Source organism: Diuraphis noxia, unplaced genomic scaffold, assembly GCF_037042655.1.
Source record: "Diuraphis noxia isolate RWA-SAM2 unplaced genomic scaffold, SU_Dnox_SAM2 contig0001, whole genome shotgun sequence".
Classification (NCBI taxonomy): domain Eukaryota; kingdom Metazoa; phylum Arthropoda; class Insecta; order Hemiptera; family Aphididae; genus Diuraphis; species Diuraphis noxia.
In genome coordinates, this window is record NW_028301711.1 from 23,436,086 (window position 1) to 23,451,170 (window position 15,085).

A 15,085-nucleotide genomic window follows, 5' to 3' on the forward strand; every position below is an offset into this window, starting at 1 on the left:
CATCGATAAAATGAAAAAAAATACGACCACCACTTTTTGCTTTTTCTATCGATTTGGCAAGTTTTTTTATTTTGGTCGAACCTATCGACACAATTCATATTTTGATTGTAATCTTTTAATGCACTAGGGCAAGGAACATATGAAAGTGTTCCATCTTTAGCTTTTCGCTGAACTGTTTCTTCATTTTTGGGGTCATGAAAGTTAGAAAGTAAGCTTACTGTTCTCTTGTCTTTCCATTTTACAATAGAAGTTGAGTACTGGTCAACACGCCAATCATATTCTCCTGTTTTTAATTCCTTGTCTAATTTTAATGTAGGTAAATATTTTCTCGTCATATTTACAGTTCCACATGCATGAATATTTTTTGATTTCAAAAAAGTCATTAAAGGATAGCTAGTGAAATAATTGTCAAAGTACAGATGATGATTTTTGTTTTGTAAGGGCTGGAATAATTGTTTGATAACGCGAGCGCCTAAATTTTTCTCAGCTAAATCTCCAGATTTTCCAGTATAAATCTCAAAGTTCCAAAGGTAACCATTTTTATCGGCAAGGGCCCATACTTTATAACCCCTTTTAATAGGTTTTTTTTGGTAAGTATTGCTTTGCGCTATGCCGGCCTTTGAATTTAATCATTGATTCGTCAATGGCAATTATTTTATTTGGATTGTACAAACGTTGACTATTTTTTAAAATAAAATCAACAAATGGCCTTATTCTATAAAGTTTGTCATAATGTTCATCACCTTTTTTGGGCATGACTGAATTGTCATTGACATGTAAATGAGATAATAACTAACTAAATCTATTGACGGGCATTAGACTGCTAATATACGCATCGTTCAAGTCAGGTGCAGATGACCAATAGCTACATTGTTTTTAATACCCATTAAGATGTTCATACCAATAAATAAACTAATTTCATCAAATGTTGTGGGTTCATATATTTTTCCTTTTTGTTGATATATTTGTTGACTATACAAGTTTGTATGAAAAGTTATATGCTCAATAACTTCATTTGTAATCAGTAATTTAAAAATGGAAAATGGTGTACACTCTATTATGATATCAGTTTCATCAGTAGGGCCTTCTAAGTGAGTAAACGGAGGAGTTGACAAGGTGAAATTTGTCGATGTAGACCAAACAGGTTCAACAAAATTAAATTCATCAGCAACTGCTGTATTATTTTCAGAAACATTTACATTTTCGATTGAAACATTAAGTTCTTCAGAAAGTGTTTGGGCTAATAGGTGTTTTTGATTAGGCGTTATATCATGTGAAATAGTAGTTGGAAAAATATTTCGGCGACTACGAGGTTTGTCTTCATAATCTACAAATTTATTTCGAGTTTTCCGAATACTTGAAGACGGTTTTACAGGACTTGGCAATATGTACGTAATATTATCATCTAGATTTAAAATTTCTACATCACTTCCTACCTCACAATTCGACGAATCACTTGATTTTTCAACTATAAAATTTGGGTTTTTAATTTTAGGAGTATAGTCTTCGTATTCATCTGTATCATCAATTGAAGTAAGGCTATCGTCATCTGAAGGTATACTTTCAAACTGCAATACATCACATATTTCACGGTCGTTTATTTTCATGTTAATTGCTTAATAATTAAATAATATAGTATAGTTAAAAAGTTTGTAAGTAATCAAAAATAACGAAGAAATAACGATATGAGACACGAGTGTTCTACACGAATGATATTCACTTACTACCATACTAACAAGAAATGAATGTTGTCGGTATCGCACGGTGGGTTATTTATTGGACGGTCACATTTATCAATATTACACAGGTTCTAAAAATACGAATTAATTTATTTTTATATCATAATAATGTTCACTAATATTTACGTCGAATAAAAAAAAAAGTAAACAAATCGGTCAACAATTTACTGAGTAATAGAAAATAGAAATAATTATAGTGAATGATAACGTGGACAAACATAAGGAGAGAAGAAATTCGTAATAAACTCGTACAAATTATCCATAGTCCGTTTATTTTTATATCAAGGTCTTTAGAATGTGCAACAATATAAATGTCAAGTTATTAATTGAAGAAATATTTGATCGGGAAAAAAATAAAAATCAAAGAAAAGGTGGGTTATTTTTCGTATCACCGTGAAGAAATGCTTTTTTTTTGGTGGGACATAACGTGTACCACCATGCCAAACGACTGTGCACGGGTATCAGTTATTACAGTTATTATTATAAAATTTAATATAAATTACTAATAATACGTAAAAGCATAGGTAATATTATGCTTTATTTAATGTAAAAAAAAATATTGCATCAAATACTGGCTTGAAAATCTGGTGTTGTCAATAAAGTCTAATCGATTATAAGCAGAGAAGTATATAGTTACCAAATAGTTTTAAGAAAAACAAATAAATATTAAATAAATTGTTTACCAAAAAGAAACAGCTTGCCATTATTCCAACGAAAAAAATGACCAAGGTAAAATTTGATCAAAATAGCCATTTGACAGGACATCGACGCACACACACTGGTGAAAAACCGTACGGGTGCGACGTGTGTGACAAATCGTTCACAACAAATAGCCAATTGATAAGACATCGACGCACACACACTGGTGAAAAACCGTATGGGTGCGACGTTTGTGACAAATCGTTCAACCAGAGTGGCGATTTGATAAAACATCGACGCACACACACTGGTGAAAAACCGTACGGGTGTGATGTGTGTGACAAATCGTTCAACCAGATTGGCAATTTGACAGGACATCGACGCACACACACTGGTGAAAAACCGTACGGGTGCGACGTGTGTGACAAATCTTTCACAACAAATAGCCAATTGATAAGACATCGACGCACACACACTGGTGAAAAACCGTACGGGTGTGATGTGTGTGACAAATCGTTCAACCAGAGTGGCAATTTGACAGGACATCGACGCACACACACTGGTGAAAAACCGTACGGGTGCGACGTGTGTGACAAATCGTTCAGCAGAAGTGACAATTTGTTAATACATCAAAGTACACACACTGGTGAAAAACCACAGGATAAATCATATTAACAAATAATGTTTGCCCTGATAATATATTGTATTTTTCATACTTTATAATGAATATATTATTTAACACGCTATTTATTCATCACTTGTTCTTAATTTGATTACATAAAGATAATTCATACAAGTTATTCTTACAACATTTAACTTATATATTATATATTGGTGAATTTGTCAGACGTATTACTTGTCTTCAATTAAATTTGTTGATTATGACGGTTCGCCTTGAATGTGTTTTAATAAACTCAAAACTGAATTTAAATAATTTTACTATGCAAAAAAATATAATAAATATTTTTAATTATTACAAAGGTGTAAACAATAATTATATATTACTTTTATTATTCATATTAGGTACATAATGTTATAAATGTTATATATTTTTATGTTATACAACGTAATATTTTAATTGTAACCACAAGTTTTGTATAAAACTAAAAGCAGAGATATTTCATAGATCAGATTCATCTTGACTCTTGAGAATTTAATTATTATTTTTGTAGAATGTTTACCTGGTTATGCCATACTTCATCAAATTCCTTAAATTTAAATAATTTTGAGATAACCATACCTATAACCTATTACCTACTTAATTCATATTAAATTAGAACATATTCACACACACACAAAAACACACACACACCTCTAAAATATACGAGTACACACTTAAATAAGGGTATATCGTTTGGATTGAACATTTCGTATGAGTGTGCGACTGATACAAATCAAAAGTTGAAGGGATACTGTTTCTATGATCATAATTTTTTTTAAATTTTTTTATTAGAATCCTTTTATTACATAAATAAAAATTACATAATAAACTTATAGATTATCTACCTTCTAAAAGCAATGCTTGTGTTGAAGGTAGAGAGCGACAAATACTTACAGATAGTAATTAAATAATATAAATACAAACAAAAGAATAATACGTCTTAAATAGAGTAAACTTATTATATAACTACCCCATTGACAATATTAGCCAGTCATTAACAGTTTTTTTGACATTTTTATGTTTATTTATTATATTCTTCTTAATAATATTTGGCATGGAATTAAAATAAGTAGGTCCCAGCTAGTCAATGAATTTTTGACCAAAAGATTTTTTTAAATATATCACTTTAACATCGTATACTAGATGTTCCCTTTTTGTTTTTCCATTTTTTTTATTTATCCAATTTTCTATGTTTTTACCAACCCATAAAATGGCAATTTTTTTAAATAGTAAATCCACAGGTAATACATTTAATAATTTAAAGTTTTGACTTGTTGAACCTTCAAGAGTAGGTTTCTGAAGACATACTCGAACAATTTGCCTTTGTTGAATTGATAAAGGTTTTAGAGCATTAGCAGAAAGGCCTCCCCAAATAAGTAGACCGTATTGCAATAATGCTTGATATAATGCTAGATATACTGTTCGAACAACATGTATTGGTACTACCACTCGTAATTTATAAAAGTTATAACTTATAGTACGTAAACGCATTAATAAATTGTTTACGTGCAGATTCATAATGTATGATATAAATGTGCTGACGAAAACAACAGTCAGAGGCTAATTTTTAAATGTCTAAGAATCAACACACATCATCCACGATAGTCTACATCAACTCACTTTTAAAAAAATTTGAATAAGTATTTAACATCGTCCAAATTTAAATTTAAATGAGTTATTCGTACACCGGGTATACCTATTAACAGTATTAAATATTTTTGTATTAGTTTAAAAAGTAATTTGTTGCTTTGTTCTGCTATCAAACCTATTCTATTGGTACCTATATAATATAATATTATAATATACAATTTACATTACCTAGTTTAACGTTTAACGTAGTCTAGATCTAATAATTAGTAGCTAGGCATTATTACCTTTTATATAGGTACGTAGGTTCTATTAAATTAATTTAAGTTACAATAGTATTATTTTAATCGGTATCTAAGGAACTATGCGGTAGTTTCAGAGAACCTATTGGTATTTTAATATATATATCTTAGTGTAAGAGTATAATATAAATTATTTCTTAGCAAATAGCGTGTGAAAATTAGAACATTATAGAATTTCAATCGGTTCATATTTGACTACGCGTAATTTCCGAGAACATCACAATTTTAACATATTAGATTAAATATGATATTAAGGATAAGTTAATGTTACGTTTATAATATTAAGATAAGACCAATATGAACTAACAATGGAGTAGGTACATGGAATGTACTATGCGTAAACCACGGTGTTGGACTTACCAAAGTTAAATCATATCACTCCAAAGTGTGATTTAGAGCATAATATCTCAACATTATTTTAACTTCTAGTGGATATAGTGCGCAATCATAAAATACTTATAATCTATATGTCGTAGGCATATAGTCAAATCAGGCATTTTATTAAATGCCTAGGCATATAGTCAAAGAATTTAATGTTTATGCAATTTCACTATCCACCTAGACATTTAGTTAAATGCCTATTTCATGCCAGGCAAATAATAAAAAAAACATTTTGTATTATTTTAAAATTTTAAATATATTTCCTATCAGTTATTTATTGCTATTTTATATATAAAAAAAGCCGTATATTATTTATTAATATGAAAAACACGTAGGTATATGAAATAATATGTTTAATTTTGTGTTAATTATTATTTAGTATTGTTTTAAAAATGAAATCATAAATATATTCGGGTAATAAATAATTAGATGTGATAGACATAAATGATAGTACGAGTATGTATATTGTATATAGTCTATATAGTCAGTATAGTCTATAGTACGAGTAGTGAGTACCTACTATATATTCTTATTAAATAAAAATAAAAGTTCCATTGGTTTTTACCTTGAAAAATTAACGTAGGTACTAGGTTGTATGAGGACCTTATCAATATTGAGTACCGTGGGACAAATTATAATCTTATCGATTATAACGACAAAAATATGGCGTTATGGAAAAAGATACAGAACATGCGATCGAATTGTACAATAATTTAGTTTAGTACGTCTATTACGTTTAAATAAATAACTGATAGAAAATATATTTAAATTTTTAAAATAATACAAAATGTTTTTTTATTATTTGCCTGGCATGAACTAGGCATTTAACTAAATGTCTAGGCGGATAGTGAAATTGCATAAATATTAAATTCTTTGACTATATGCCTACGACATATATATTTGAATTACGTTATATACAATTTATCGTAGTGATATCCATCGCCTACTAGGGAGTTGCATATTTATAGAATTGTATAGCCACTTCTGTTTAAAATCCAAATTTTGGCATAGCAAAAAAAAGAACCATTATAGGCTCAATAATACGTATGTAAAATGACTAATAATTATTATATATTTATCTAGGTATAAAAGATGATTTTTTTAAAATTCTCACTCTATTTGTATGGTTTAATTATGCATATATTAACAATTTAGATTTTTACTAGAAATTTATTGTACCACTTGATGATAGCTTGTGACAATAAGAACTATAATTTTAAGGGTCACTGTGAATTGCGTGCCATCTTAAATTTTTTATGTAAATTGCATCCCGGGTTATTTTATACGTAGGTATGTAAATTTCAGCCCAGGTTTATTTTTTACACAATTTTATGGAAATTGTGGCCTAAATATTTTTTATTTCTCTTGTAAATTACCTACGTCTAGTGATATTAAAAAAAAATGTACTTTAATTTTTTAGAAATTACTCAAAATATAATTATATTAATTTGTTTTAGTACGGTTGATGATGGTTTTTCTGTTTGTGTTGTTTGTGATTAAAAATGTTTAAATGTATTACTAAAAATTAGTTTTTAAGCATCTGGTAAAAATGTGTATGAACCTATAAAAATTCCCTCACAAAGTCTGAACAAATAATTTGTTTTGTTTGAAATTCATTAATTTTGTCTTGTATATACATACCATCTATTATTTATTTCCATCGTTTTTTGTTACTTGACTTTCCAAAACTAATATATTTATCATTTTGCATGTTTTTTTTTTTTTTTTAATGAGTCCCGGGACACAATTTATACGTACGTTTCAAAAATACTCAGTTCACAATTTAACCAGTATACCTATGAATGTGACTTTTTTACGGGGACGCAATTTATCTACTCCAGATTTTAATAACTATTCATATACAGACGAGATTTCGAAAATTGAATGTATATATATGTGTATGGTTATTTATTAAAATTTGCATTACATTAGTTTTGTCCCGTTATTATAATGTATTCAATGTACAAATTGTATTACTCTATATATGAAATGTATAAAAAAAAAAAATTGTAAAAACAAACATTTTGTTGAAACAATTATAATTAATAAATAAAAAAAAAAAAAAATGTATTATGTGTATAGGTACATGTATTATATTACAAATTAAAAGTAAAAAGTATTAAGAAGTTATGAGAATCAGTGTCGAGTACAATAACAATATTGTATATTTTGTGTAAAATTAAAAAAGATAAATTTTTTAATTTACCAACCATTAACCAGGGTATCATTATGATTGTGGCACACGGTATTTTAATGATCATTCTATTTTTTAATTATTATTATAATTTTATAACAACAATAATATTATTTTTCTATAATTTTTAAACTTTAAATGTGATGTTTTTGTTGTTGAAGAAATTGAATTTATAATATGAAATGATCAAACTTTTGCCATCATATTATACAAAAAGTTATAGTGTAAAATTAAAACTTATGGAAATTCCCATAAAATCTGTTATGTTTCTAAAATATATTTTAATCAATATCTATCTATTCATAAGAAAATAAACAATGTAAGTTAACGTAAGAATATCATATTGGACGATAAGTACAACAATGTGTAAGATATTGTGAACTAAAATTGTGTTTTTCAAAAAGTCTTTTAGACGGCAGAGTCGACTATTTCCCTAAGAAAAATTACAATAATATTAAACGATAGGATAGGAATTATAATTTTTTTTTAATATTACTTTGTTTGTCATACTTGTTTTTCAGCATTCAAAATCATGGGGAATCGTGAACATAAAAAAATTTATAAGTGTTACATAGCTGCTGCGACACTTCACGACGCCATACAAAAGAATCAAAACTGCCGTACGCATACGCACGCGTAAGTTGTTCCTTCGTTAATTTATTGACTTTCATGTTGTACTCGTCGCTTTGTGGATATGCATTTTACCACTTATTCTTATTATATCCCCACTTTACCATACCCTCTTTATTTTTACCCTCGTATTTGTATTCTACTACAATAGAGTAATTGAAAAAAAAACTATATATATGTATATCTATTTTTAATTTTTAAAAATGGATAAAATGGTTCATCATTATTTTTTAATTTTACCATTTTAATTTTGTTCAAACTTGTAATAAAAATTTCTTATGATAATTTATTACACAAAGAACACAGTTTTATATCATTAATAAAAGGTATTGATACGTTGGGTAGCTTACGTTTAAAAGCTGAAGCTGATATACATGGTTCAAATGTTTTGTTTCCATTTACGAATCATTTCAACAGTTTTGTGTTTGTTAGACGCAATCCACCATAATTAGTTTTAACTAGATGCTATTAGTTTTCACTACCCTCTTTCGTCGTCACACAGTTATGATTTCTAGTGGTTATAACATATAGTATTTTTCTAATATGAAATTGCTATCCCTCTATAACACATGACACACACAGGCACACAACACCATCATCGGTAAATTATTACTTTAAAAAAGGAATAGACACGTTTATAATAAATAATAATCAAATAATCTATAAATTATACTATCTAAGGGGTCTATATAAGGATTAGCCATACAAATAATAAATCGTTTTTGAATAAAAGAAAAATTTTTATCGACATAATATTATATAGAAAAAAATATGGAAAAAATTTTAAATTTCAAATATTTATTACTAGTTCAAAAATTATTAAAATATTTTGAAAATAATAGTATGTATAGAAAATAATAATTAAAAAAATTCGATAAAAATTTAAAGTATCAACGGTAATTGTTTTTTGTATTTTAACAAATAAGTAAATAGTAAATAGATTTTATGGAAAACTTTAGAAAATATTTCAGTTTTTCTATAAGTAATTTCAAATTTATACATATGTATGTAATATTGTGCAAGTTATGCGAGGTAGATTTTTTTATTTCCCTGAATGACTAATAACTAATAACTCATAAGTATACTTATTATCATATTTCATAATTGATATTACATAAAGGACCAAATTAGTAAGAACATCCTACATTAACATTATACTCCTTTATTGTAACTGTCGAAATTAATGGTTCTCACCAAATTTCTTAATAAAAAAAAAAAAAAAAAAAAAACATTATACTCTTATCTAATGGATACTATTTAAGTGATCTGAAAACTTATAGTGGCCAATAAGATAAATTCATTGGCGAAACTTTTAAATGTCAAATTACAAAAAGATTTAGCCAACTGTTTAAATTGTATATATTAGGTATAGGTACAATATGTGAAAAGGACAATCTGGGTAATAAAATAATTGGTATTGTGTTGAAAAATTAGATTTAATTATTGTGCAATGGTTTGCAATTATTTCACTTTTTAAATTTTAAGCAGAGATGATAAGATGTGCGTTTGTTTTTTTTTTTTTTGTCTGTATTTATAAAAACTAGTAGAAAAATGCTTAGACCATTAATAAAGAGGGTGGTTTCTAATATAAATTCGGATCTAAACTTTATATTCATGAAACTTTTTATGTAAAACCAATTTTTGAGGAAAAACTAACAATATTTGAAATTATTACCAAATGTTTATATTATAATTTTGTTACTTGATTAATGTTTTTGATTTTCTCTTAGTTTTTTTTTGTTCTATGAATATTAATAAGATATTTTTTCTCAATCAAAAGTTTGAAAATTTAATACAATGTTATACATAAATTAATTTAAAAAAAATATCAAAAATACACAATCACAATATTTTTTTATAAGTGTAAAGTGTTATATTAGTAAATTAATTTTTTTAATGACTTTTTTTAGCTTAAATAATTTAAAAATTATTTTTTAGTTAAAAAATCAAGTAAATTATTCTTTTATACTTAAGATTTGAAAAATATAGTACAGATTTTTTGTCTACCAATAAAGTAAAAAGTTTACTGGAAAGCCACATTATATTTTATGAGCAGCACCTGAAGTTATAATTATTTTGACAATACATAGGTATTCACCCATAAATGAACTATTTCCTTTTAATTATTGATTTTGGAACAATCAATTGAGTAATAAATAAATTATTATAATTTTCAATTTTATTTTATTCTGTTTCAGGAATATAACTTATTATACCTATACAATTTTTATTTTTATCAGTGGTTATTGTTTTTTTAAATTGGATAGTCCTTATTTTACCTAAACAATTTAAAAAAAATACAAATTCAAACACAAAAATAAAACTAAACGCTAAGTTGTTACACTATATTAACTTTTTTGTATACATATATTTTTTCTTTTAGTGGCCATTTTTGTTTAAAATGTACAATCGAACCTCGAAGCTCATTTAAAACTTCAGGAATATTTAAAAAAAAAAACTTTAAGGACTAAATAAATTTCTAATTAGTTTTCACGTATTTGAATTTTGAACTCTAAGGAACATATATTATCTTTGAGCTTACAAAATTAGATTTAGATTTTTTCAATACAAAAATTTTCCCATTGTGTTGATATTAAAATCAGAATATTTTATTCTAAAAATATTTACTTTATATGTATATTCATTTTAACGTAACTACTTAACAATACAATGAGTAATTACACGATATCGATTTTAAATAGTTTAGACTAGTTCAGTTTAACTAGTTTAGATTCCTTGTCTTGTCTTCTTTAGATTTTGCTAATTACCTTTAGGTAATCAAATTAGAACACAAATTAGTATAATTTTTACTTTAAAAATATAAGTTTGTTGCTTTCATTTACATATATCCAACAGTAACTAACTTTTTTGTTGTTTTATAAATGGAAAATGTTGTGGCACTTAAATGATGACCAAAAGCTGAATTTAAATTTCATTTTCAATATAGAAATCATATCATCGATTCGGTTGGTATCATTTGATTGGTATGATTGAATGAAAGTTGATCATTTCAGCAGTGAAATAATAAGGAATAAATATGTGACATACAAAATTGTTGACATATTCATATATGTACGGGAAAAATAGTGTCAACTCTTAAAAATAAAATATTCACACACATAAATGATAATTTACAAATTACGCACTAACTACCACAAACACAGATCATATTATTTCCTATTTATTAAAATATGATTACGAAATGAAAATCAAGTCTATAAAACTTTCTGGTGAAGATATAAATATCGATAAAACAGTTAACAAATTCACAGAGAACATCATAGAGGCAGCAGAACAAACAATTGGCTACACTAATCATACCTCCAAAAACCCACAAGTCCCCTGGTGGAACAATGAAATTAAAAAATATATAGCCCTTAAAAATAAAGCACTTAAAACATTCATCAAAACCAGATCTTCGGAAGATCATATAAAATTAAAAGAACTCAGAGCCAAAACAAGATTCTTAGTCAAAAGCAATAAAATTATATCATGGCGAAACTTCACTGCCAACATCGGTGCCCAAGTCGACCCCCACATAATGTGGAACAAAATTCGATCATTACAGGGACGGAAAAATCACAAACATATTTACCTCACCACCAACTCATCCCTAAACACCGATCCATCTTCAGTCGCCCACCTCCTCGGTGAATACTTCAAAAAAAACTCCAGTAATGAAATGTACAGTCGCGACTTCCTACGTGAGAATGCAAACAAACCCCCTCCCCAACCATCGTCATTATCACCTCTAAACACACATCAGTCCGACCTAAACACGCCAATAACTATGGAAGAAATACTGAATTCGCTTAAAAGATGCACTAGCAAAAGTACAGGTCCCGACAATATCCCTTATATTTTTATCCAAAACTTCAACATTAATACACTCCAAATACTCCTAAAAATCTACAACTACATCTGGAACCACAACGTTTTCCCACAAAGTTGGAGAAACAGCATTGTGATCCCCATAAGTAAACCAGGAAAAAATAAATTCACACCTGAAGGATACCGTCCAATCTCTCTCTTAAATACGTTATGCAAACTCTTAGAGAAAATCGTAAATCAACGTCTAATATGGTTCCTAGAACAGTCCTACTACTTCACTCCTGAACAATGCGGATTTCGGAAAAATAAAGGTACAAACAACTGTCTTTCAAAAATACATACAGAAATACAAAACACATACGCCGAAAATCAATACTTAGGTATGATTAGCTTAGATTTAAGGAAAGCCTACGATACAACATGGAAACCCCACATTTTGACTAGTCTCTCTAAAGTACTTAGCCAAAATCAAATGTTCAATTTCATCAGAAACTTCCTAAAAACAAGAACTTTCCAAGTAAGAATCAACCAGTCACTTTCCAAAGTATTCGACCAAGCCAACGGAATCCCCCAAGGATCAACAATTTCAGTCACTCTTTTTCTGATAGCCATCAACAACATCACTCAAAACATATCCTTCCCTGTCAAATCTACCCTCTACGCGGATGATTTCAATATTTACTGCCGGAGCAAATCCCTAGCCACTGTCCAATGCCATCTTCAAAAAGCCATCAACAACCTACAAAAATGGACTCAAACATCCGGCTTCACCTTTTCTCCCGAAAAATCACAATGCATCGTATTTACACGCAAACGCGCTCCAAATCCAATTAAGATAAAATTGGGCGACCATCAATTAATAAATAGTAATACAATCAAAATACTCGGTATCATTTTCGACAAAAGATGCTCTTGGACCCATCACATAAATTTTTTGAAATCAGCCATCTCTCCACGTCTCAATATTATAAAAATGTTATCCCATACTTCATGGGGTTCTAAAACTCACGTATTGTTGTCTATCTACAAATCCCTAATACTATCTAAACTTGACTACGGATCATTCATTTGGACAACGGCTAATAAATCGATTACAAAAAAACTAGATACAATTCACAACTCCGGACTTCGTATGTCAATTGGAGCCTATCGCTCTAGTCCAATACCGAGCATCTACAACCTATCAGGTACTCCTCCTCTTGATATAAGAAGACTCAAAATAACATTAAATCACGAATTAAAGCTAGCTAACACTCTTCCTTCGCTCGACTTCAATCCAAAATTTAAAACTTTAACAACACTACTCCAGGAGAACAATCTAGTCATCTCAGATGTATTAACAATTTCTCCCCCCTTAACTCCGCAATGGACAAATCCCAACGTAGCAAACACTGATCTCTCCATTTTAAAAAAAAAAGACACCCCTCCTTCAATATATAAACAAGAATATTTCCACATAATACAAAACATAAAAAGCGAAAAAATATACACGGATGCATCCAAAAGTCCTACCGGGGTCGGGGCTGCAGTTATTTGGAATAACATGGAATCCATGTACAAACTCCCCAGTGCCTGCTCCGTCTTCACAGCTGAATCATTCGCAATAATCAAAGCCCTCGATTTAATAACCGTTCACCAGCTCCAAGACACCATCATATTCACTGACTCCCTCAGCGCCATCAACAATATTAACAATACCAATAACCCAACAGACATCGGTCTTCATATTCAAAACAAAATATATACTCTACAGAAAAACAATAACTTCAAAATCAAACTTTGCTGGATCCCCGGTCACTCCAACATCATTGAAAACGAGCGCGCCGACCTTGCCGCTAAAACTGCAATAACCTCTACACTATCGTCTCCCATCAATATCATCGCATACAGGGACATACAAGCACTGATAACTAACAAATGTCATCTAAGATGGCACCAGCAATGGTTATCTTACTCCACCAAACTTAATCAAATAAAACACAACACAGACAATTGGACATTTCCCATCGAAACACCCAGAAAATTCGAAGTCATCATAACGAGACTGAGAATCGGCCACTCTCAAATTTCGCACAGTTTTTTAATGGCTAAAGAAGATCCTCCAACATGCGCATCATGCGGCGTCCAAATTACCATTAAACACTTACTCACCGAATGCCGCACATACCACAACATCCGATCAAGCCTCAACCTTTCCGAATCACTCTCCGAAATACTTCAAAATCATCCCAAGGCCATAACAGACATCATCCAATTCATCACAACAGCAAACCTTCAATCCAAAATCTAGAATTAAGTTCTCTCTTGTACGTTTCTTATTGTAAATATTTAATTTAAGCTATTCATATTTTGTAAGCCCAATGGCCTATGCTGCCGAGGGCTCTTTCCTAATAAAAAAAAAAAAAAAAAAAATATGATTAATTAGTAATACTTATAATATAAGTTGGTGTTTATTAATTTATTATTTATTTACACTTATTCACTTAAATCTTTTTTTGAATACCTAAAATTTGCCATTTTAATAAAATAATAAAATTAATGTCAACAATTAAGTATACAAAAATATTACGTACCTATAATATTAGTTATATCACATACCTACAAATTTTACTTTTGTAATTGATTGCTTAATTTTTCGATTTGTGGTAGTAAATCTAATATAAGTATTCAAGTGTATAATTTCGTTACTTATTATAAGTCATATAATTATGATACTTACAAAAATAGAATATATTTTATTTTTTATTAGGATAAGCATTTATTAAGTATTTATAATCAATAATTTTTGTATACCTAATAGTTAAGTTTGAGAGAAGTTAAAAAAATACAACAAAATGGGTGATAGGAAACCACTGAACAATTAAACTTACATGATTAACATAAATCTTTATAATAAACGTACGTAATTTATATTTTTAACTTATATTGATTTCCATTTTATCACACACAATTTAATTATTTTTTCAAGCTAAATACGCAAGTTTAGTAATTGTAAGGTTCTGTTAGTTAATTATATATTTTTGTCTTCATTATCTATATAAACTGACCAATATTAAAGTAGAAATGTATAATAGTAAAGGTAAAATAAAATGGTTTTTGTAAAGGTGGTCTTATAAATTCT

The 15,085-nt window shown here is 28.5% G+C and overlaps 2 protein-coding genes across 3 annotated transcripts in view; one reads left to right on the plus strand and one right to left on the minus strand.

Annotated features, from left to right (window-relative positions):
- Positions 1–15,085, minus strand: part of LOC107172995 (sidestep VII transmembrane protein) — a 264,502-nt gene that overhangs the window by 42,653 nt on the left and 206,764 nt on the right. The window lies entirely within an intron of this gene.
- On the plus strand, positions 2,460–3,053 carry LOC149060357 (uncharacterized). The gene has a single exon (XM_089215027.1). It carries the CDS (start codon positions 2,460–2,462, stop codon positions 3,051–3,053), a length of 594 nt encoding a protein of 197 aa, XP_089071153.1.